The sequence below is a fragment of the Psammomys obesus genome, unplaced genomic scaffold, assembly GCF_907164565.1.
Source record: "Psammomys obesus unplaced genomic scaffold, mPsaObe1.curated_primary_1811, whole genome shotgun sequence".
In the NCBI taxonomy this organism is placed as follows: domain Eukaryota; kingdom Metazoa; phylum Chordata; class Mammalia; order Rodentia; family Muridae; genus Psammomys; species Psammomys obesus.
The window spans coordinates 5,584,869-5,610,198 of record NW_026588368.1 but is presented as its reverse complement, the minus strand read 5'-3'; the positions used below and the strand labels follow the sequence as shown (position 1 = coordinate 5,610,198).

The following is a 25,330-nucleotide window of genomic DNA, read 5'->3' as shown; positions in this document are numbered from 1 at the left end:
CTTACAGACCTAATATCAATTTCATGTGGAATTTTCATCACCTCCCCTAAAAGTTCAAGAGACTCCATTCCCCCGTCAAATATTAAACAAAATCATATACATCATATACTGGACAAGTAAGCAAGAAAGGATTATTTTTTATGAGCCCCCTCTCCCCCTAAAGACAGAGCCCTGGCTGCTCTGGATTCACCTTGTAGACCAGGCTGGCCTCAAACTCATAGATCCATCTGGCCTAACTTTATGGCCTTTAAAGAGTATTACTAAGAAACTGTTTCATCATTTATTAGAACCCACTGTTCTTCATTCTTAAGTATTCATAGCAGATGGAAATAACACCCTGAAAACATTTCATAATAATAATTTTCAAGACAGTCATGTTCAAAAGGCTCTGTGAGGGGGCAGCAATTAAAAACACACGGCTGAGGCTGGAAAGATGGTTTAGGGTTAAGAGCACTTTTACTGCTTTTGCATAGAACCTGGATTCAGTTCACAGGACCAAGAAAGCAGCTTACAACTACCTATAACTTCTGCTCCAAGTAATCTGATGACCTCTTTTGGCTTTTATGTCCTGTAAGGCTCCTGGACATATATGGAGCCTTCGTAAGAAAGGCTCACAACTTACATATCACCCACACAAGCAACGTGATGCTGCCTACCTATACAGGCTCAAACTCGGCTCCAACACTTTCTCATTAGCTAACAGCAATCACTGTGAGCTGGCTTTCTCAAATCTACAGAATGACACCGAACAGAGGCTTACAGACAGCCATGCTGGGCTGCAAGTCTTCCAGGTTTTCTGAATTATTCATAAAAGTGTAACTTCTTCCAGGATCACTGGCCCCCTCTCCAGATCCCGACATGTTTTTCTGTTTAACAGCCCCAGCTGTCCTGGAACTCACTTTGTAGAGATCTGCCTGGCTCTGTCTTCCAAGTGCTGGAATTAAAGGCATGTGAAAACTGCCAGCTCTTCTCCTTTCTAAGCAAGCTTGCAAATAACCCGGCCCCGATATTTAGGGTTTCCTTACTCCTTCTGTAAAGCTTCTACCCTAGGTATTGGCACTTCTTGCCAAGTGTCTGATTTCCATATCAGTTTAAATGACATGGGTTTTTCCTTCTCTCCTCTGCCTTTGGGGAAGAGGTGAGACTTTAAAGCTAGACTGCTCTGTGGTTTTTCTATTAAACTATAAAATTATCTTTGAACTCAAAAGACAGACAACACACACACACACACACACACAGAGGATGGGCATGGTGATAATGCCCTATGGTCAGCACTTGTGGAGATGGAGACATGAGGGACCATCAAGATGGCTCATCTGGTAAAGGCAGTTACTGCCAAGCCTGAGGACCTTAGTGCAGTCCCTGGGACTCACATGATACAGAAAACTAACTCCCTACAAGGTGTCCTCTGACTCCGAGGCACACCCACCCCCAATTAAAAGCAAACAACACAAATCCAAAGACATTGGTTAACAGCTTAAACAAAGGCATGTTCTAATTAAAAGGTTTACATTAAAAAGTTGCAAAATGAGGCTTGGTGGTGCACACCTTTAATCCCAGAACCGGGAGGTAGAGGCAGGGGGATCTCTTTCAGTTTGAAGCAAGTCTGCTCTAAAGTTCCGAGACAGTCGGAGCCAGAAAGATCTATAAAAAAAAACAAAAACAAAAACAAAACAAAAAAAAAACCATACACAAATAAACAAACCAAAAACTTTTTTCCTTAGGCTGTATATTCATTAATTATGCTCTTCATACTTCTATACCTAAAGGAGGTGTAGCTGCATTCTCTCTATACATGGCATCGTTTCCTGCAATGTTTTACCCCTGGGGCAGAGTGGCTTTTTTCTAAACTACTGTATATTCATTAATTATGCTCTTGATATTTCTATACCTAAAGGGTTTTAATTATCCCAAACTTGAGTAGTTTCTGGGAGAGGCTTGACACCATTTTGTATGTATCTTCATATGCTGTATGAAAAGACTATTCATGAGTTGACACACAAAAGTTGGGAGAAAAAAAAAGTAAAAAAGGCATGGTAAATTACCTCGGTCATTCTCAGGCTCTTGTGTTTCACTGGTCTCCTGTGTGTTCCCAGGGTTGTCCAATGCAGGCTTGGGGGCTGACACACATACTGATGCTGAATGAGCTACCTGTGGAAAGGGACCAGGTAACTGTGGAGGAGTGGGCTGGCGGGGATGGTAAGGCACACCTGGGGGACAGACTCGGGAGGACAGCTGCTGCATGGCAATCATTTCAGGGCTGTCCATCATTGATTCCCCTCCTTGTACCCCCCGGAGAGGTTGGGAGGGTCCTCCAAATAGAGGACTTGGTGCTGGAGCTGGAGGTGGCTGCAACCGATGTCCAGCAGACTTACAGGGTGGCTGCATATACCCCGAGGAAGAAACTCCATGAGGCAGAAAGCCTGACTGTTTAGTCCACTGGTTTGGTGGGATAGGTGGTCTCATCACTCGGCCATCCATCATATGACCAAGGGTATGGGGATGGTGAGAGGGTCCTGGCCCCAGATGGGGCTTCTCATCTGGCCCCAAACGTCCAGGGTTTGTAACCCCATGGTTCCCGTTCCAGACAGCAGGGTGTACTCTATTCAGATACTTGTATGAATGATAAATGTGACCAGGAGGAATTTCTGAGTTTTCAGCAAAGTCAGGAGGTCGGGCTGGAGTCCCACCATGCCTAGCAGAAATAAATCCTGCCTGGAATGGAGAGGGTGGATAAAGGTTTCCATCTTGACTGGAACAATTCATCTGCCCAAGCTGCAAGGAGGGGGGATGTGACCCCATGGAAAGGTGTGTTAGGCCCCCACACATCTTCTCTTCAGGAGCACTGAGCCGGGGTCCTCGGTGGTTACTAATTCCAACTGGAGCCTGACAATAGAAAAGGTAAAAACAGAATTAATCACATTCACAGAACAAGACAGACCTTGAAAGACACTTACTTCACCTAGTGGGACAGATTTCTCAGCAGGGAAAAGGCTGAATTAAATTTAATGTGGGAAGAAACTCTCTCTCAATTATGACTGAAATAACCTTCCCAGCTGTCCTTGCAGACTGCTTACCTGTATAGCAAAAGGTGGGTGCTGCAAGGGCTCTCCTGGGGGCACCTCTGGGACTCGAGAGGAGCCATATAAGCTGGTAGGATCTGATCCTTGAAGAGAACGAAATGTTCCTGGTGCTGCTGGCCGCTGAAGGCAGTGAGGAAAGCAGAAAGAGGGATGAGGAAAGAGAAGCAATAGGGAAAGCAGGGGATTCTCTAACGACTGCCATTAATGTGCCCCATGGCCAGGAATAGCACCTCACCGGAAAGCAGCTTCTCTTTCCAGGAAAAGCATTTGTCTCTTATTTTAAACAACACCTTACCCATCACAAATAAAGCCATTTGAAGCATTTTGGATCCAAGTACATTACATATTTTTAGGATAGGGTCTCTTGAAGTCAAGCTGGCCTCAAACTTGCTACGTAGCTGGGGATAACCTTGAACTTCTTTCTAGCCTTCCTCTTCCCCCGTCCCCCTCTTTCATTTTTTAAGACAGGGTTTCTCTGTGTTAATAGCCCTGGCTGTCTTCGAACTCTCACTGTAGACCAGGCTGGCCGCAAACTCAGAGAGACCTGCCTGCTTCTGCCTCTCAGGTGCTGGACCACCAACAGGCCCATCTCCATCTCTTCAGGGCTGGCGTCACGGGTGGGCACCATACCCACTATTCCAGTGTTGGGGATCACACACATGGTTTCAACTACAACCCAGCTCCTCATAGCAAAATGTCAATGCTTCAAACACAGTATGTGGCTTATATACTAGGCTTCTGTGCTTTGTTTCTGTGTTTCTTTCTGAGACAGAGTTCTCACTATTAGGCCCAAGGCTGGTCTCCAACTCTCTGGAATCAAGTGATCCTCAAAACTCAGCTTTCCAAAGTAGCCAGGAATACTGGTGAAAAATCAAGCCTTTCTAATCCCAACTTTTGTCCACTTTGAGAATATACAATTCAAAGAAAAAAAAAAAAAAAGAGAGAGAGAATCTAAATGAAGAAAGGATGACCATGAGGATAGGGTATATGTGAGGAAAAACTATCTCATTTGTGAGGTACAGACAGGAAGACCAGAAAGTCAAGGCATTCTCAGCATTCACTACACAGCAAGTCCAAGGTCATCCTTGTGTTAGATGAGACTCCGTCTCCAAAACCAAAATAAACCCATCTACAGCAGTGGTTCTCAATTTGCAGATCGTCATGCCTCTGGGGGATTGTGTAAAACCATCTGTGTATCAGACATTTACATTACAATTGATTACAGTTCTAGGGCTGGAGAGATGGCTCAGAGGTTAAGAACACTGGCTGTTCTTCCTAAAGGTCCTGAGCTCGAATCCCAGCAACGACATGGTGACTCACAACCATCTGTAGTGAGATCTCGTGTGCAGGTGCACATGCAGGCAGAACGCTGTATAAATATAAATAAATAAATCTTAAAAAAAAGTAGAGTTCTAAAAAAGCAACAAAAAGCAATTTTTGGAGATCACCAGAACATGACGAATTGTAGGTCGCAGTATCAGAGGGTTGAGAACTACTGATCTCTGGTTATCTAACGACTCTACTAGTCACTAGCCCTTGGATTCCTATAAAGCACTGGCTTGGAGACGTTTTTTCTTACCATCTGGTTTAAAGGGAGTGCCTGGTTAGGCACCCTACCATAGTGCAGGGTGTGGGAAAAGCCTTGGCTATTTGATGTGCCCACCTCTGGAGGGAGTTGTGTAGAACTGCTCCTGTGACCATCCCCTGAGGAAGCAGCTCGGCGTGCAGGGGGCAATGATTTCCCTCCATTCTCCACTGGTGGCAGCTTCCTGCTGGGACCTTCTGAGTCTTTTGAGCGAGTCCAAACATGGCTTCCACTACCTCGACCAGCCCGACTCCTTCTTTTTTCCCGTTTTTCATCCTCTCTGATCCAAAATTCTTCATCTGTGTCTCCATCTTCACCAGGAAAATGTTTCATCATGGCCCGATGGAAACACCTCTCTAAATTGTCAGACATCTTGGTATATTCTAGAAGGAAGACATGAGGAATGATCTCCAAGTACATTAAAAACAATTACTGAAAATAATAAAGAAATCTACTGGGCTAAACTCTGAGTTTTAACTTACCTCTGGAAAATATTACACTGCAAAGATACAGGCACAATACGAAGATCTGGTTTTAGAATTCTGCTCAAGGAGGTATAACTGTGACATAACAGGAACTCTAGTATGTCACCTCAAATAGTAAAAATTGAATTATTTTAGGCTAGGTTAACTGAAACTACTAAATACTATAATTGAATTTGCTTTGTTTTTTAGGCTGCAGCATTTTCGTATTGATGCATGAATATTCCCAAGTTTCAGGATCGTTAGAAAAGTTATGCCAGTTTTCAAAGTGATTTAAGAAAGAGAATTAAGAGATATGGCTCAGTGGTAGAATGCTTGCTAAGCATTCAAAAACCACTAGATTCCATCTGCTATGCAAAAGATGGGTTCAATGGAGATTGAATTTTGTCTGTAGTAAAGAGACTCAGGACAACCTAGATCAGACCTCTGCTAGACTCTTTTTCTCCAGAAGGCTAAATGAGAATTCCTGGGGCACTGTTTAAGAAACTGAAACAAGCAGCTGGGCACATTGGCACACACCTGTAATCCCATAAAGGCAGGAGGATCTCTGTGAGTTCGAGGACAGCCTGGTCTACAGAATGAGTGCAGGACAGCCAGGGCTACACAGAGAAACCCTGTCTAGAAAAGCCAAAAAAAAAAAAAAAAAAAAAAAAAAAAAAAAAAAAAAAAAAAAAAAGAAAAGAAAAGAAATTGAAACAAGTCCCATGGCTGTTAGTGTACATTCCGCTTGTAGTCCTAAGGCAAAACAGAAAACCAGCACAGCGGCACACTCGAGCCCCCAACACTTTGCAAGATAAAAAAGTTTAAAGTAGGACTAGCGCGGTGGTTCAGAGGTTACAATCGCTTTTTACTCTTACAAATGACCTGGGTTTGGTTCCCCGCATGCACATTGTGGCTCACACTCATTTCTAAGTTTACAAGTCCAAGATGAGCTTGGGGTACAGAGACTCTGTCTCAAAAGAGAAAACATGAGTAGGCACTGCAGGATGAGACACACCTAGAGAGCATTTCATTCCCAACTGTAATAGCAGAAGATACACATCCAGCAAAAAGGCCCTTATCACCTACCACTACTGTCCCCATTGTATTTTCGACAATTTCTGAACATGGTCTTCATGTCGTTTACAAATTCCTCCTTTGTACAATATAACCCTCCATTTAATTTCTTCTCCATGGTTGAAATATCCATGGGAATCTAAAATAGAACACATGACACTTTAATTAAAACATGCTGTAAGTGGCACAGTAGCTTTCTTTAATCCCAGCACTGAAACTCAGGAGTACAGTCCAGTCCAAAAACTTAGTAGTTTTGTAATGATGTCCAGGCTAATTTTGTTAACAGAGTGAAGCTTTATTTCAAAACAAGACAAAAACAATTAGCTGCATGGCCCCTTTAATCAGTTTTTATGAAGAAGAGGATCCTTGCATTTTAATTTTTCAAGAGTCTGGTGTAGCTGAGAGTATTGGCACATACTTTTTTTGTATTATTGGTTTCAAGACAGGGTTTCTCTGTGTTCCCTTCACTGTCCTAGACTCACTCTGTAGCCCAGCATAGTCTCGAACTCAAGATATCTGCCTGCCTTTGCCTCCCTGAGTGCTGGGATTAAAGGTGTGTGCTAAACTGGGCGCTGTGGTACACACTTTTAATCCCACCAACTCAGGGGGCAGAGGCAGGCAGATCTTTTTAGTTTGAGGCCAGTCTGGTCTACAGAGTGAGATCCAGATCAACCAAAAAGACTTTGTTGGGTTTTGTTAATGTCTCAAAACAAAACCCAACAGAGTTGTATGCATGTGTGCGTGTGTCCCCATCCATCCATCCATCCATCCAGTAGCCGTATTTTAAGAGGGACAGAAAAGCAAGAGGGAAAAAAAAAAGTAACTCATTATAGTCTGAATCTGAACTGACCTCACAGATTCCTACAATTTGAACAGCTGTTCTCCCAGCTAGTGCTTCTGCTTTAAGAGGCTGGGGAACTTTCAGGAGGTTGGTCTCCTTGGAGGGAGTGGGTCACTGTGGGACAGGGCCTTATGAGTTGTAGCATGCACCAGTTCAAGCCCAAAATTTTGGCTGGCCACCAAGATGTGAACAAGCTCCATCACCAGAGCTGCCTATTACCATAGCCAAAATAGGTACTGGGTCACTATGATGAAAAAAAGGACTAATATAAAACCCAAGCAAGATACAGACACTTAAGTACAATTTCAAAGATACCTTAATAATCTGGTAATAGTTTGGGGCATAAGATTCATCCACAGGTTCCAAGAAAGGCCAGGAATCCTTGTGAGCCTTTACCACATCGAGAACTGAAAGCCAAGAGGAGGACATAACTGACACATTCGCATGAAAAGATGTGCATCAGAAGTACCAAGGCTGAGAATGGAAACTAACCTTTATACATGGCAGTAAAATCGTCATCCAGTTCAAAGCTGTGAACCACAAAAGATGGTATTAGTTAACTCTGACCAATTTTTCTTAGCTCTTGATTCAAACTAGAACAAGCCGTTGTTTTTTACTCTCCTTAGTTAATTCCAACACTGATACCACTCACTGGAAAGAACGTAAGGATGGTAGATGGTTGACCTTAGCAAAAAGGACTATCAGATTCCCTATAATCAATTCCATCTATAAAGAAATAACTGGCTTAAATGTTTCTTATGACTCTGCAACTATTTCAAAGATCTATTTATTTATTTATTCATATATATATATATATATATATACACACACACACACACACACATATACATATATATATACATATATATATGTGTGTGCAATATTTTGCCTGCATGACAGAAGAGGGCACCAGATCTCATTATAGATGGTTGTGAGCCACCATGTGGTTGCTGGGAATTCCAATGCTCAGGACCTTTGGAAGAACAGCCAGTGCTCTTAACCTCTGAGCCATCTCTCCAGCCCCTGACTTTGTAACTATTAGCCAAAATTTTTATTTATTTTTATAAAGATAGGGTACTGTTATGTAGTCCAGGCTGACTCAAACTTCAGACTCTGCCTCAGCTCCTACAGAGCTGATGTTATTACCATGACTGGCTGTAACTGTATTGTTTTGTTTTCTTTTTATTTTTCTGAGATAGGCCTAGATGTTGTGTGCTATCTATACCAGGCTAGCCTGTAATTTACCAGCCTTTGTTAACCAAGTGGCGCTTAGTTTTCTTTTTTGAACCTTGTCTTCTTCCTGCCATGGTTCTATTCTGGCCTACCTTCAGCCCAGAAATTGCTCATGCCTGCTGGGGATCAGAATACCCAGCAAAAATTACTATTTTAAAAAGTAAAATGCTCACTGAACATGGCCGTGCACTTTTGTAACCCAGCACTGAGGAAGCTGAGGGAGCAGGATGGCAAGTTCTAGTCCTTAAACATAGGATTGAGTTTAGCCAAGTGCTAGAGTACTCTCTAGCATGCTTAAAGACTTGGAGGTTCAATACCTAGCACTACCAAACAAACAAATGTAAAATGTTCTACACACTTCCAAGAAACAATTTCTCATTAAATAAAAATTCGGGTGATACTGAAAATTTGAGGTAAGAGCTTTGTTAAAACCATCATTTCTTGTGCCAGCAGGATTTTAAGAGTAAAAGGAGAGAAGAGAATCACTTAAAGGGGGTGTGGGGGCATGAATGCATTTGAGTCAGGAGTAAATTTAAGGCCTGCCAAAGCTATATAGAAAAACACTGTCGGGGAGGGGGGAGGGGGGGAGGCCTACCACTAACCTTTGCTAAGCTTTCTTAACATTAAAATGGCAAAGCCACTGCCTCCCAAACAGGCCTGTCCATTACAAGGATTAAATGAGAGAGGTACTTTTTTTAAAACTAAGAATTTAATTTTTAATCATGTGTGTGCATTTGTGTCAGGTCCCCCTGAAGCTAAAGGGACTTGTGAGCTGCCATGTGGTAGCTGGGAAAACTCCAGTGACTTGGAGTTTTCCTAGGGAGTGTTAACTGCCGGACCTTTGGTTTTTTTAAGACAGGGTTTCTCTGTGTAGTTCTGGCTTTCATAGGATTGGTTCTGTAGACCCGGCTGAGCTCACATTCACAGATAACTGCCTGCCTCTGCTCCCTAAGCGCTGGGATAAAAGCCGTGCACTACTGCTACCTGGCTTTAAAAAATGACTTACTTATTGCGTGCACACACGAATGCATGTGTGCATCGGTCAATCCTCTCCCTATACCACACTTGTTCCAGGAGCTATAACAAAGGTCACCAGGCTCAGCAAGTGCTTGCAGAGGGAAGTGCTCACTAGCGTGGCCTGCTGCTCCTGTTGCTGTTATTAAATACTCACGGGTCCTTGGTCTTCTTTCCTTCCCTCATAGGAGAATTCAGGTCCAAATGGGAAAGTTCTGGGGGTAGCTCCTTGCCTTGAGCCAACAGCCATGCCCGTTCCTCCCTCAGCTTTCTCCTCTTAGCTCGATCTATAACCAAGACACAAACATGATCCAAATGAGCATCTGTACTTGCTGTTCCCTAGGCCTTCTTTTCTTAGAGCCCACCCTCACCATCAGCTACTCACTCTGCAAATTCATTAATTCTATTCAAGTGGCATAACTGACAGACACTCTGATAATCCCAGTTAAATGTCACTTTAATCAAGAAACTTTTTCTGAGACAGGTTAGCCTCAATCTCACTACGTAGACAAGACTTGAACTCTTGATTCTCCTGTGCTGGGATTTCATGAACCCACTTCTGAGCAGTCAACACCACCCATACTTGTACAATATTTGTTTATAAATTCCATAAAAGGAATACCTATTTTGTTTACTACCATAAACCTAGAATAATGACTGGTACAAAATGTGTACCTTAAAAAAAATGTCACTTTGGGGCCTGGAGAGATGGCTCGGTAGTCAAGAATACAGTCTGTTTTTCCAGAGGACCTGGATTCAGTTTCCAGCACCAACATGGCAGCTCACAACTGTCTGTAACTCCAGTTCCAGAGTAACTGACATCGTCACACCAATGCATATAAAATTAAAGAAATCACTTCAAAGAACCACCTCAGCTGAGCGTAGTCATACCTACAATAAGAGTGTTTGGAAAGCTGAGGCAGGAGGATTGCTGCAAATTCGAGGTCAACCTGGGCCACATAATGAAGCCATGTCAGAAAAGAGAGAGAGAGAGAGAGAGAGAGAGAGAGAGAGAGAGAGAAAGAGAGATTTTATAATATAAGTATTGTATTTCTTACCTGGAAGAAAAACCCATGAGGAGAGGGACAGAGCATGAAAGGAGGACACATGGACAAAACAAAACAAAACAAAACAAAACAAAACAAAACACCGATATACATTAAAACAGGTTCAGCTGGTTAATACTGCTATCCAAGAAAACCACTGAAGTTGTTACCCTTTGCTTTGTAAGACTATAGACAAAAACCCTCAAAAGGCAGAGAAGTAGGTAGACCTGTGAGTTCCAGGCCAATCTGGTCTATTTGATGTCCATGCCAGGTATGACTCCAGAGAGACCCTGTCTCTGACAAGTAAAAAAAAAGTATAGGCAAAAAAATCTTCAAAACAACAACAACAACCCCTTAATACATGAAGACTGCAGTTTGAGCCTAAGAAAACTACCTGGCACCGGCAACATTCTGGCATGCCACATTAAAGAAAATCTGGGTTAGATGTAGTTTGGTTGATAGATTGCCTAGCATGTAGAAGTCCTTAAGCATGAAGCACCACAAATCTGGCAGTGGTGCTACTCATCTGTAATTTTAGCACTTGGAGGTAGGTAGAACTTGTTCAAAGTGAGTTCAGTATCATTATGAGGCACACGCAACCCTGTCTAAACAACAACAAAATACCAGCAAACAAACAAGGCTTTCTTAAGCATATACTACTGTATCCATGAGAGTAATTGGCAATGTCTTAGTAGCTTTTTCTTTTATTTTCTTTCTTTTTCCCCACCTGGAGACAGGGTTTCTCTGTGTAGCCCTGCCTGTCCTCAAGATCTGCTTGCCTCCTGACAGCTGGGATTAAAGGCATGCATCACCACTTCCTGGACCTTTCTTTTTTAAAAATTCTATATAAAGTGTGTAGGACACAGTAGAAATCTAAATAAAAATCAAGTTACTTAAAGGCATACTGGGAATGAGAAATGGTTTGAACAGAATGTAAGGCGAACAAGACTGAATCAGATGAGTAAACATGACAGAATACAGTTTACAAGACACTTAAATAGAAATTGCCAGAAACAGCTAAGATGAAGGATGTTCTATAGCCCTGTCTTCTCACCCTTGAACCTCCACATACCTTCCACTGCCTTGACCTTTTCCTCCAATTCCCGCTTTCTCTCCTCTTTCAACATCTGCTCTTGCTCCTTCTTCTGCACTGCGAGAAGCAGCTGTCGCTCTTCCTCCTCCTCCTTGCGTTTCTGTTTTTCCTTGGTGAGCATGGGGGTCTCCTGTAAGAAGTCGAAAAGTACATGAAGGTCAACAAACAAGTGCAAGGCAATTCTTCACGGAATTAAGAGTTAGCTTACGGAATCAGCATACATTAATAGAGTACTTAGATCTCACATACAGATCGATTTTATTACCCATGAAATGTGTATATGAATGTACAAAATATACAAATATTAAAATATAATAGGAGGTGCATACCAGAACCCTAACACTGATGATTATAATTTTGAGGAGAGCCCAAGCTACCAAAAGCCTCTTTATTAAAAACAAAAAAAAAAACCGATGTTCATAGTGGTGCGTGCCTTTAATCCAAGCACATGGGAGGCAGAGTTCACAGCTAGACAGTGAGACCATGTCTCAAGTCAAAATGGGTTGGAAAAACAGGTTAGTGGTTAGGAGTACTTGCTGACCAGGCTCAGGCTTCCAGCATCCACACTGCCAGGTCTAGGGGACTGGACAACATTCTTCCGGTCTGCTTGGGAACTGCATACTTAGGATGTTCAGACATACATAAAGGCAAACATCCACACTCACAGAATGGAGCTGTGGGCTTGGTTTTGTTTTAAAAGATTTATTTTATTATTTTGCAATGTTCTACCTGCATTTGTGACAGCAGGTCAGAAGAGGACACCAGATCTCATTATCAATAGTCATGAGCCACCATGAGATTGCTGAAAATTGAACTCAGGACCTTTGGAAGAGCAGTCAGAGCTCTTTAACCTCTGAGCCATCTCTCCAGCCCGGAGCTGTGGCTTTAAGTTTTGGGGCCAATAGTTTATTTTTAAGCTTTTCTTTTCCTTTCCCTCTCTCTTTCTTCAGACAGGGTGTCTATGAAGTCTATCTAGGCTGACCCCAAATTCAGAGATCCTGTTTCTGATGGAATTAAAAGTGTGTGCTACCACACCTGGCTAACTTTTTTTTATTGGATAGGATCTAATCTTATAGTATAAGCTGCCCTGATCTTGCTCTTCAGAACAGGCTGGCCTACCTGATCTACCTGCCTCTGCCCAGGATTAAACATGTGCACCACCAGACCCAGCCTGTCTTGAGGTGTGTGTATATATGTGTGTGGCAGAGACACCAGCTACTTCCTTTTGGACAGGGTTTCTTCTCATGGTCTGGTGCTCACCAACTAACTAGTTAGATTGGCTGTCCAGAGCACGTCTGAATCCCTCCTATCCCCACTTTCTCAGCACTGGGACTATAGTGCATGCCACCATGCTCAGCAACTGTGTATCAGGGATTCAATAGAGGTCCTCACATTTGTGAGATGAGCTCTTACTCACTGGGCAATCTCCCCAGGCCCTGTACCTCAGCTGAAGTCACTAGCCCAGGCTGGCCTCAAACTTCTATGTATTTAAGGGTTACCTTGAACTTTTGATTTTACTGAGCCTACCTCCCACGCTTTGTTTTATGAAGTGGTGTGGATGGAATTCTTCATGTATTCTGGGCAAGCACCTGAGCTACATTTCTGGCCCCAATGCTTTTAATTAATGAAACAATGAGAACAACTGGGTACCTTATGAAAAGAGTAGCTGTTTTGGCTTAAGTTACAGGATCAGGTATACAGAGACCCTGCCTCAAAACACAAAACCAAAAACAAGATACAGGAACAGGATGAAGAAGCTGGGCATGGTGACACACGCCTGTAAATCCCAGCACTCGAGGCAGAGGCAGGCAGTTCAAGGCCAGCCTGGTCTACAAAGACAAAAAAATCCTATCTCAAAACAAAACAAAAACAAAACCCCCAAAAAATGATCAAGGAGAGTATATAGAAACTATCTGGAAGTTATTCAACGATTGATTTGAAAATAGTAAAATGCTAGGCAAACAACATTCAAGACTGCAGATGCTCCCTGGGAGTATTATGCAAAGGAAAGGTAAATAGATGATCACACTGCCTTCTTAGGAAAGTTTACATTGCGTATTTTCAAATAGAGCTGGCCTAATATGGGGACTGGAGAGATGGCTCAGTGGTTAAGAGCACTGGTTGTAGGGCACTCACCAACCCCAATACAGGCATTCATGCCAGCAAAACACCAATGCACATAAAATTTTTTCAAACATTAAGTCATGGGGGAAAACAAAAGGAACAGTTAAACTGACTATTCTGTAGTTAATAACACAGAAATCATTTTCACGTTTTTTGTTCAGTTTTTGTGCTCATATGAAAGCTTACATGAGCTCCAGTGCCAGAGGTGTCAGATCCCCCTAGAGCTGGAGTTAGCTCAGTTGTGAACTGCCCAGTGTGCGTGTGCTGGGAATCAAACTCAGGTCCTCTGCGAGAGCAGTATGTACCCTTAGCTGCTGAGCCATCACTACAGCTCCAATGGAACTTAAATGTATGACAATTGCAGCAACAGAAAAAGTATGACCTAACAGGGAATGTGATGGTTGTTTTTAACAGAGCACGACATTAAGACCCTCTATAGTCAATTCTCTCAAGTTATGCAGGAGCTAAGATGAATGCCAGTAGCTGTAAGAGAAGTTAACACAGCACTCAAACTGCTTCCCCACCCCAAGACAAGGTTTTTCTGTATAGCCCTGGCTGTCCTAAAAATTGCTTTATAGACCAGGCTGGTACTGAACTCAGAGATCAGTCTGCCTCTGCCTCCCAGAGTGCTTGTATTATAGGCATGTGCCACCTCAAGCTGGCTCAAACTGCTTTTGATTCAAATTCTTTATTCATTTCCCCTCTTATATGACCTGCATTTCCTTTATTTATCTGTGCGACGTCTATGTGAGTATATGCATATGTGCAAGGGTGCCCTTAAGAGGCCAGAGAGACTGCTGGATTGTCCCCACAGGGGTCCTGGGAACCAAACTGCTGGAAGTTCAGGGAAGTGCCCTCACTCCTGAGCCATCTCTTAGCTCACTTGAAAACTTTTCGTCTACAATTTGAGTCAGAATTCAGATATGATTTTGTGTGGGGAGTGAGTGGACTCTTCAATGGCTGCCTAATTACCTTTGCCTGAGACTGAAGCTCATACATACAGTCTAGGCGGGCCCAGAACTCCTGGTCCTTCTGCCGGCACCCTCCTAAATGTTAGGGTAACACGCGTGGCAACACACTTGGCTTGATGTACTTGCTTACGTATTTATTGTGTGTGAGGGCACACTTGTACCACAGTGTGGATGTGAATTTGAGAAGTTGACTCTCTCCTTCTACCAAAAGATATTAAGTCACAAAAGACTGGATCTAGTCTACAAATACAGAAATCCCTAATTCTCCTTTTCCTACTTCTCAAATGATAGGCACATTCACTTGCATGGCACAGTGAATCATTTTAAAAAATATATTAATATAAGCGCCAGGTACTGTAGTGCACACCTTTAATCCCAGCACTTGGGAGAGGCAAAAACATTTATGTAAATTTGAGGCCCACCTGTTAACACGGAGTTCCAGGCCAGCCGGGGTACAGGGTAAGATTGTGCCCGCTGGGGTAGGGTGGGGTTCGATATATGCTGAGCACACTGGATGTTCCCAACTGAGTAACCTGGATGCAGAAAATCTCTAAACCCAAACCTGGAGCTCTCCAAAGCTTTTACCAATTGAGATTAAAAACCCATCCCTGCCTTTGCTTGCATGCCTTGTCCTGTAGCTATGACCTCTCCCCTCTAATCTGCCCCCCGCCCAACAGTGTTTCTCTGTGTAAACCAGGAACTCAAGAGAAATCTGCCTGCCTCTGAATCCCCAGTGCTGGGACTAATGGCATGCACTGCTACTACTGCCCAGCTAACTTTTGTTTCACCTGGTTGGTACTCACTATGGAGACCAGGGCAGCCTCCAACTCTCAGTGAGCATCCTGCTTCTGCCTCTGCTGTTAGGATTACAGGGAGGGCCACCATACACGGCAGAGTTCTGTCTCTATTTTTCTTTTCCTTTTAAAACAGATTTATTATGTATTCAATGTTATGTCTGCATGTACCCCTGCAATCCGGAAGAGGGTACCAGATCTCATTACAGATGGATGTGGACCACCATGTGGTTGCTGGGAACTGAACTCAGGATCTCTAAAAGAACACCCAGTGCTCCTAACCTCTGAGCCATCTCTCCAGGTCCCTGCCTCTATTTTTCATTCCCTCTGTTCTCAGATCACTTTATGTGGAATCAATTCTGCACTTGTCACTGCTATGATGGATATGCCCTAGGCCTGTTTCCTCATGTCACTCCCTACAAATAAATTCACAGAAGTGACACCTGAACACCAAATCTGGGGAGAGGGGAATCCATGCTGTACAATAAAACTTTCTGAAAAATCCTGTGTTTATAATTGTTAGAGCACTTCCATTTTAAGGTGAAGCACGTGCTAACTAAACAACCCAAGAAAAGGATTTACTGGTTTTCCTCCCTTTTAGGTCTCATTTCTTTTATGATTTTCTTTATTCACTGTTATTGCATGTGAGAGTTTGCCTGCACAGGGTATATGCACCCCATGCTTGAGAAAGCCAGAAGAGGCCATCAGACACCTTCAGAGCTAGAGCTGACATGGTGGGTTCTGGGAACCAAAGTAAGCTCCCAGGACTCACTTTTTGAAAACATTTTTTGTAGTGTTTTAACTATTAAAACCCCACGGCTGGCACGATGGACTGAGGCGAGAACTCCTATCTTAGGCTACCCTCCCATGTCCATGCGTACCCCAGCACGCACCTGCCCCAATCAGCGTAAATACAGAAATAAGGTTAAAGGAAAAAACACAACAAAAACCCGGTACAACAAACAAGAACAACAATAAAATCTAACTACTGTGTGTATATGTGAATCTCATATTGTCTTTCCTACAGAAAAGATTTATTTACTTGAGACAGAGTCTTACAAGGCTAGCCTGGCACTCTATATACCAGGTTGGCTTCAATGTCATAGAGATCTGCTTCCTAAGACCTAGCATTAAAAGGTATGTATCAACATGCCTGACCAAAAAGATTTTATTTCTATGTATGTGTCTGTTTTTAAGTATGCATAATTATGCATTTAGATACCTGTAGAGGCCAGAAGAGGGCATCAGATTACAGGCGGCTGGGAGCCACCCAATGCGGGTAACTGGTTCTAATGAGCAGTAAGTGCTTAGCTATGAAAATATCTCTCTAGCCTCTCAAATTGTCTTAGATTGTAATTTTTCCCCTGTAAAAGATGTCAGCTAGGCATGGTAGCACATAAGTAAAATGCCATCAGGAGGCAAGAAAATCACTGAAGTTCAAGTTCAGCATGGACTACATGAACAACCCGAGCTACCTAGTGAGACCATGTCACATAAAAACCCGAAAAGTGTCAGCTGCAAATGCTACAGTGGATGGTGTTTAAATGTATTATAGGTAAGGAAGAGACCCTTTAGAATCATGACCTTTTAGAATCTTAATGAAATCCTCCCAAGGATTATTAACCAGGAACCCTAGTTGAAGCAGTGCCCAAGCTCTGTAACGCAACACCTGGGTCCAGATTCACTCTTCTTACCCTTGCCACCATGAGCACACTTGAGACAACACCGCCATAAACTGCTCCCTAGACACCTAATAGGGTCTCCTAACAAAGATACCCCAGCAGCCCTAAATCCCAGTTATCAATGTTTCTGCACTGATATTTTCCCCAGAAGTCACAATTAAAAGACTCTTTGAGGTGATTAACACTGGACTCCTGGATGGTTGGTGCCTGCATACACAAAGGCATTAAAGGATTTTTCTGCTCTGGAACAAAAGCATTGAGTCAGTTTCTCCAGAACAACTCAGGCGTCACAACACAAACTTCAAAATGTCTCTATCAGATACTTTCCTTTATTTCAAACTGAACAACAGAATTTAAAAGCAACCTCTGTGAAGAGGAAAAGTTTAAGAGTGCTCTTAAACTTCTGCTTGTAGTCATGAGGAGGTTTGAGTGGTATTCAAACTGCCAGTCAATCTGAGGTGTGGATTAGGGCAAGGAAGATTCGTTGAAGCAGTGAGCAGAAAGTAGCTTTTAATTAACGGGGTGAAGAAGCTACCCAGGTTAAGGAAAGCTGGGAACTACTCAGAATCAAACGGGGTACCAGCGAAAAGGCCTACCAGGGAGGAGGTGGCAAGTCACTCACTGCAGAACTGTCATGAAAATGGCGTGTGCCTCCTCACACTTAGGTGGCTAAGGCAGAGCTGTGTGTTTTAACAAGCCTGGCCTATATAAGCATACCTGTTCTTAAAAAAAACAAAACAAAGGGGGAAGGAGGGTTGAAAGAATCTCACTCCAGGTTGACCATGGACATATGATGACTATAAAGCAAAAGAGAACTCCAACTTCACAAGCTAGCAAAAGACACGGCGGCAGTGCAAAACAACTGTGACCTAAGGTAAAGCTTTGTACGACCTAGTGCTACTCTGACATAGTGCCAAAAGGAGATAAACAGTTGGAAGGGAAGAGAATCTGATCGCTAGCTAGGCTTTGAGAAAATAAAGCAGGCTGGCACACGCCACCAAAGTCCCTGACAGTCTCAGCAGGTCTACTACCACCTTCCTGGAGCAGAGAGACAGGTAAGGAGGAGCAACTCTTCTGACCCTTCACTTCATTCTCCACTTCCACTGTGCTTAAACATGCATACTCACCAGCTAGTTCAGTGAATAAAAATAACTTGTTTCTACAGCAGGAGGCTAGCATCTAAAGCGTGCCACACTCAAAAAATGCAAACCACGCTGGCTGTTAGGCTCTTTAAAAAATCCTTCTTAGCAGTACTGATCTAGTTGCCCTGACGTTTGTTCCCACCTAATACCGCACTGCAGATACCCACCTGATGCGGCCTCTCCTGCCCTGCCCTAGGAGATAGTGACTCCTGGCAAGAGCTGCCCTCTTAAGAAGCTCATCTTCTTGAGCCAGCTGCACACAACCACCTCATTTTTCTTTCCTACTGAACAGAGTTTGAGAGGCAGGAGACTCCAGAAAGTGATGTCTCCATTTTCCCACCACATATCACCCCATCCCAGCCATATCCAAAAATCCCCTGTTCTTTGGTCATACTCTGACTTTCTGCCTTGGAGCTTTCCCTTACATTGCTCCTGCTGTGGGGAGACCCTGGGCTTTAGTCACACACCCACTGCCCACCATCAGAATTCTAGCCGCCTCACACAGTAAGGCCAAACACTTCTGTCTGCCTAAATCCCCCTTTCTTTGCCTGCCGTTTTTTTTCATCTTTCTATTCGTGAACTCTTGTATCTATTACAGAACTCATCATTCACATCTACATTAGATTAAATACCTAATGTAGTTAATCTATCTGTCACTTAGAAAGACTATACAAAAAAAAAAAAATAACGTTCAATGAAGACTTGAGATTTAAATGTTTTAGGGGCAAGGAATAATAAGTAGGAGTAAAAGCACATGAAATGAAATGAAACTAACTCTTTTAAATACACTTTTTAACTCTCAGACACACTCACCTCTAGCTTGATGGATTTGATGGACAGGTGGTCAGACATAAACCTATGTTGCAAGTCTGGCTTTGTGCGCTGTGGACGTTTTCCCTACAGTTAGAAGTGAGGAAGAGAAAGGAAAAGATAGATTAGGGTATTCTCAGCTACTGCAGCTACATCCACTGCCGATGCCACCAGCAAAATGGCCACTGAGGCACACCGGTAACTAATTTATCTAGTAGAGGGCCAAAGGTGCCTATCTTTTAGAATGATAAGGGAAAACAACTTTTCAGCTGTGTAAGGTACTAAGCTAGCATATTCTCTTAACAAATAACAACTCAAAAGCCACCGACAACCAAGCATTTCTTATGAAACATCTTCACCACTGGCAAGAGATATTTTATCCTCAGAAAACAATGTCTCAAGTTTGTTGTGGTAGGCACACCTATAACCTCAGCATCTGGAAGGCTAAGGGAGGAGGATTCTGAGTCTCAGGCAAGCCCGGGTACACAGCAAGCACTGGTTAAAAAAAAAAAAAAAAAAAAAAAAAGGCAACAAAAACAACACACCCACCTCAACACGCACCACCAAAGCAAGCAAGCAAGCAAGCAAGCAAGCAAGCAAGCAAGCAAGCAAAAAAAACCCTGTTCAAATGACGAACAGAAAACTATTTTATTACAGTCATCTGAGGGAATGGTTCTGAAAGAGGCCATCAGGAGCACCTGAAGTTCATTGAAAGGCAGGCAAGAGATGGCTACCTCAGAGGCTCTAGAGACCTGCTATCAAGTCTTGACTATTGGAGTTTGATCCTTGCGAATGAATGAATGAATGAATGAACGAACGAACAAACAAATGAACACACAAACACACAGATATGCAAGTGCACGCACGAATGCATGAGGCAGAGGAGGGTTGGTGTATTTTGGTCCCAGAAATGCGTAATACCAAGTCTTCTTCAAGAATAAGTAAGGAACAATCAAAACAAGGCTTGGTTTGGACACACTGCAAATACAATCACAAATAACAAAGGTGCCATGATCCTCTACCCTTTCAAGTATATCTTCAAAGCTCCCTAGGCAGTCTCCTCCTCAACAAGTCTGTAAGCATCTTTATAAAGTTCATAATTCTAGTAGGAATATCTCTTATACTTAAGATATAAATCCAGTATAGCATTATTTCCACATGAAATAGTCAATTTGCCAGGTAAATACCACCAGAAGCCAACACCAGCTTTACTCTAACTCTATGCCAATCGATGAGAGGGGTATGCTACTTGTGATCAGAGAGTAACCAGTTTCTATATGCATGGCTATCCGCTCCCTCCCTGGACCCATACAGAGACATCTGGCTACCAGTGCCTCCCAAATGCTAGGAACACTGGGATAAAATTTGTACATCACCCATCTACTATCAGCTTTTGTGAAGACAAAGTACACACACATTATTATTATGTTTCTAATGCTGATAAGCCACCACCCACCAAAAAAAAACCACTTTCATTGGTCTACACCCTTTTTTTGTTTTGATTTTACATGTGTCAAATGTTTTACTGAACTAAATAAAAAACAAAAAAACTCAGTGTGTAACAAACAAAACATCAGAGAAACTGGCTCATTTGTGGGATCATCTCCAGCAACACTGTAGACCATAAATATTGCTAGTTACCAGGTTTTCTTTTTGGCTAAACAAAAACAATTTAGAACTATATAACATCTATGTCTCAACAGATGTCTAAAGGTTAGCATATAAATGCACTAATCTTTGGAATATAATTAAAAATAAATGATACTTTGAATTCTATATGGTCTCCAAGGAAATCTTTTATTATCATAAGGTTAGCCACCATCTGCTTTTATTGACAATCTGATTATGTTTCTGTAAAATTCTACTATATCATAATATTTATAAGCAAAAATTGAGGAGTAACAATAATTTAGTCTATATTAGATGTTTCAGGAAGATGTCATATGTAATCAGTATACTAAAAAATATAACTATGGGGGACTGGAGAGATGGCTCAGAGGTTAGTGTACTGGCTGTTCTTCCAAAAGTCCTGAGCTCAATTCCCAGCAACCACATGGTGGCTCACCATCTATAATGAGATCTGGTACCCTCTTCTGGCATTCAGGTGTACATGCAGATAGAACACTGTATACATAAATATATACAAAAAGGTAAATCTTAAAAAAAAAAATGTAACTGTGGAGTTGGAACAAATAACAAATAATCTCAGAGTTTATACAGTAATTGTAAAATTTACTTATCACCACACCACCTCATAGCTGTGATAGGAAGAATACATGACTAGAAATAAATACATAATAGACACCATAAAGACAGACACTACAGCAGATCCAAGAGCAATCTTTCTGTTTTCTACTAGTATTGCCTTAAGGTGGAATAACAACAACTGTTGATTCTTTTTTCTCTTTTTTCTGCTATGAATTCTAGGATGGCCTAGAACTCTTAGCAATCCTCTAGTCTCAGCCTCTTGAGGAAGGGAATTATAGGCCTGTGCTACTACACCGTGGCCTAATTTTAATTAAAAATAATTAACTTTTATATATTCCAAAAAGGCCTCACATGTCCCCATTCCTCCAGAGGGTGTCAGGTCCCATGGAATTGGAGTCATAGCTGGTTGTGGGCTGCCTAACTCAGGGTAGGGAAGTCAAGGCAGAACCTCTACTAGAGAAGTAAAGGCTCTTAACCGTGGAGACCTCTCTCTAGACTTTACAGTTTACAGTCCTATCTTCTCATTACCAAACATTCTCTCTACCTGTATTTATCTTGTTAAGAAATATAAATGTTGCTGTTTATAATGGTACATACCTTTGATCCCAGCACTTGGGAGGAAGAAGCAGAAAAATCTGAGTTTCAGGCCATTCAGGGATACATAGTGAGACCACTCTCAAACAAACAAACAAACAAACATACAGATTTAGCTTCCAACTACCTACATTAACGAAGGAGGGAGTAAATGGGGTCTTTGTTTAATTCCTATGAAGGCTTCTGTATAAAGATAGTAGTTTACTGTGCTAATCAGAAAACTCAAAGTGCAATTCAGACACATGTGCCACCCACAGGATCAGCAGAGCACCAGCTAACCAGAACCTGAGCCAGTTCTTTCATAATTCCTCGTGACCACCACTCAGCTTGTGTCTCCTTTTTACAGAGCCGAAGGTGAAAAATGTGATGACTACTTGTATCATGTTCATTTGTACTCAAAAATCTTCTAATTTTCACACCTGACAGATACTTTTCACTGGCAACTTATTTTTTTAATTAGGATGGGATGTGGTAAATGAACAGCTAGATCAAGGAGGAAAAAAAAAAAAATCAACCAACCAACCAACCAAACAAACAAACAAAAATCACCAGAAAAAAAGTATTCAAGCATTCAGCTGTTAAGCACCCTGCCCTCAGGATACCCTGCCCTGGGAGTATACATAACACCTCTTAACCTTTCATTTGATCTCCATGTTTTATTTTCAGTAAAACGAAAGCATTGTTTAGTAAGCCCAGTTCAATCTTTTTCCTTTACACCAGTTCGACAGGCAAATTTTCAGGACTAATAGTTTTCAAGGGGAGAGCTGGGGCAGGTTTATGACAGGAGCTCAACCCTAGAGTCCTGGCTGGCATGATCTCGCTGTGTAGACCATGAACATTTGATGGTTCTTCTATCTCTGTCATCCAAGGGCTAGAATTAGTTGTGCAATTCAGCTACACTTAAAAAAAAAAAAAACCAAAACCAAAAACAAAAAAAAACAAACAAAAAAAACTTGTATTTTAAAATTATTATTTTAAGTGTGTGGGGTTGTGCACACACCTGGTAGGTGAGAGGATGACTTTCAAGAGGCATCTTTTCCCTTCCACAGCAGGTTCCAAGATGTGAATTCTGGTTGCCAGGTTTGTGTGTTAAGCCCTTTTTGTTTGTTTGTTTGTTTGATTTGTTTTTGAAACAAGGTTTCTCTGTGTAGCCTTGGCTGTCCTAAAACTAACAGAAATCCCCCTGCCTCTGCCTCCCATAGTGCTGGGATTATAGGTGTGTGCCACTGCCTGGCCTGTAGTGCTTTTATCCACTGAGTAATCTCAATGGCCCAATGACTTCTAAAAAATTTAAATTACATCTTATCACTTCTCCGGCATACATGTGTGTAGGTGCTTGTGTATATCTGTGGGCTACTGACGCCTGGGCTTTAATCTCAGCATGCAGAAGGCAAACGCTGTCTCAATCCCCCCCCCCCCCCAAACAGGGGCTAGAGGTGGCTCATCACTGCCAGGTGACCCAGGTTGAATTATTAACCACATATGATGGCTATAACCATCAGAAACTCCACTTTCAGGGAATCCAACACTCTCTTTCAACTGCCATGGGCAATGCACATGTGTGTGGCACAGACATACATGCAGGTAAAAACATCCACACATATGAGTTCTCATAAGGTGTGGCCTATTAATATTTTATCACACAATGAGGCTGGGACTCACGTGATATTCCACCTCCTAGCTGCAATTACATATAATTCTGTCTCAAGTGTGAATGACCTGTGTGTGTGTGTGTGTGTGTGTGTGTGTGTGTGTGTGTGTGTGTGCGCGCGCGCGGATGGAATCTGCAGATAGTTCTTTCTGGTAATGTAGCTCTTCTGACAGCAGTATTTTAACTGCTGCTTCCTAAAAGGATTCTCCACACGGTGGCACTGACACACATCCTCACACTCGCTGTACCCCCACAACCTGAGCAGAAAAGCTGGCATGCCAGAGGTAGTTCTTTCTGGAGAACACCACTAGTTCTTGAACTGTTGTCCAGTGCTAAACGGTCAGCTCTGAAAACATTCATACAAGTCACATTATGTGGACTGGTCAGGTTATATTTTAAAATGTAAATGAAAAGAAAAAAAAAAAGAGGACATGAATTTGAAGAAGAGCAAGGAGAAGTACATGGGAGAGTTTGGAGAGAGAAAGGAGAAGAGAGAAATGTTATTATTATAATCTCAAAAAATATGTTCTGCTATGCCTCGATAGCGCAAATTTTTTGAAGATATAGTCCAGTGTGCTGAATATAATCAAGTACAGCAATGACAACTATGCAGTAAACATCTCTATTGCTTTAAGCAAATCACCTGTCAGAAGGTCTTTGGGAGAGCTTCCAGTGGACTATTGTATAAAACCACAGTAGCTGTCCACTGCTTCTCCTTCACAAGGTTTCAGTATGTGCCCAGGCTGGCCTCAAACTCTCAGCAATCTGTGTCTTGGGGTTCCAATGCTGGACTACAAATGGAAGCCATTACACTAGGTTTGTCCTAGTGTTTACAAAGACTCGTTTCTGCTTTGGAGGGAATCGTCATTTTGCTGGGAACAGGGTCAGAATGCAATGACTTTCAACTTCCCCAGGTGAACAGTAGGTAGTGTATTTAGGCTTTCCTTCTAAGAACAGACAGCTCTTCATATATAAGGATTTTTTTAAAGATTATGTGTTTACAATGTATACAGCACCCTGCCTACATGTACACCTGCACGCCAGGAGAGGGCACCAGATCTCATTATAGATGGTTGTGGGCCATCAAGTGGTTGTTGGGAATTGAACTCAGAACTTCTGGAAGAGCAGTCAGTGCTCATAACCTCTAAGCCACTAACAGTTTTAAGATATTTTTCCCCATAAAGACTAGGGACAACTCTAAGATTACTGATAAACTTGTTGGCACCATAAATGCATTTATTCCAAGTGATTTTAAAAAATAAAGACAAGAGAGTCACCTGGACAGGTTATAAGGGATGTGGTAGGTAGGAATGTGTTATCTAGAAAAAATGGCAGTTGATTCCTACTTAACACACATTTTAGTCACATTTATAGTCCTCTACAACAAACACTCTATATAGTTTTGCATTTTACATTTTTTTCCCTCTTTTCTTAGAGGCTGAGACTGCAACCCCAGTGAGGTGCATGCTTAAGACCTTAGGACTTGACCCCGGTTTTGCAAAAACAAATTTGTGGCTGTTATATTATATTGGACAAGGGCTTCCAAAATAGTATTGCTAACACTATAGTCTTGGTTTAGCCTTGACTTGATGGATTACAATGTGTTCTTCATTTGGTGGGGAGGCAGCTCCCACATGCAAGTATTAACAAGCTGACATGGGGATTACTGACTGTATTTAATTTTAATCAGAAATGGAGATCAAAGTTTTCACTGAAGTGTAAGCACCAAGAAGGAAAAGTGAACAGAAGCTACTGGCAATGGATACCTACTGGAAAGGGGGGGGAATGTTTTCTCCAATGGAATGTCACCGGATTTACCAATCCCTACCCTAAAGAGCCATAGGCAATTAATGGCTGCTAGAAGAGTAATAACCATCAGCGGTGTGGCCAAGGATAAGTGGCTGTTGCTCAACTAAAAAAA

The 25,330-nt window shown here is 42.2% G+C and overlaps 1 protein-coding gene across 1 annotated transcript in view; it reads right to left on the bottom strand.

The window, feature by feature from the left end:
* The window catches only part of LOC129674300 (chromatin remodeling regulator CECR2), a 101,130-nt gene that overhangs the window by 6,528 nt on the left and 69,272 nt on the right, over positions 1-25,330 (bottom strand). The window contains exons 8-16 of the mRNA XM_055604208.1: positions 18,960-19,043; positions 11,413-11,563; positions 9,452-9,581; positions 7,540-7,577; positions 7,363-7,454; positions 6,219-6,345; positions 4,747-5,051; positions 3,078-3,203; positions 2,046-2,886 (exon numbers count right to left, since the gene is read on the bottom strand). Coding sequence (XP_055460183.1) covers positions 2,046-2,886; positions 3,078-3,203; positions 4,747-5,051; positions 6,219-6,345; positions 7,363-7,454; positions 7,540-7,577; positions 9,452-9,581; positions 11,413-11,563; positions 18,960-19,043 — 1,894 coding nt within the window. The remainder of the gene's footprint in view (positions 1-2,045; positions 2,887-3,077; positions 3,204-4,746; positions 5,052-6,218; positions 6,346-7,362; positions 7,455-7,539; positions 7,578-9,451; positions 9,582-11,412; positions 11,564-18,959; positions 19,044-25,330) is intronic.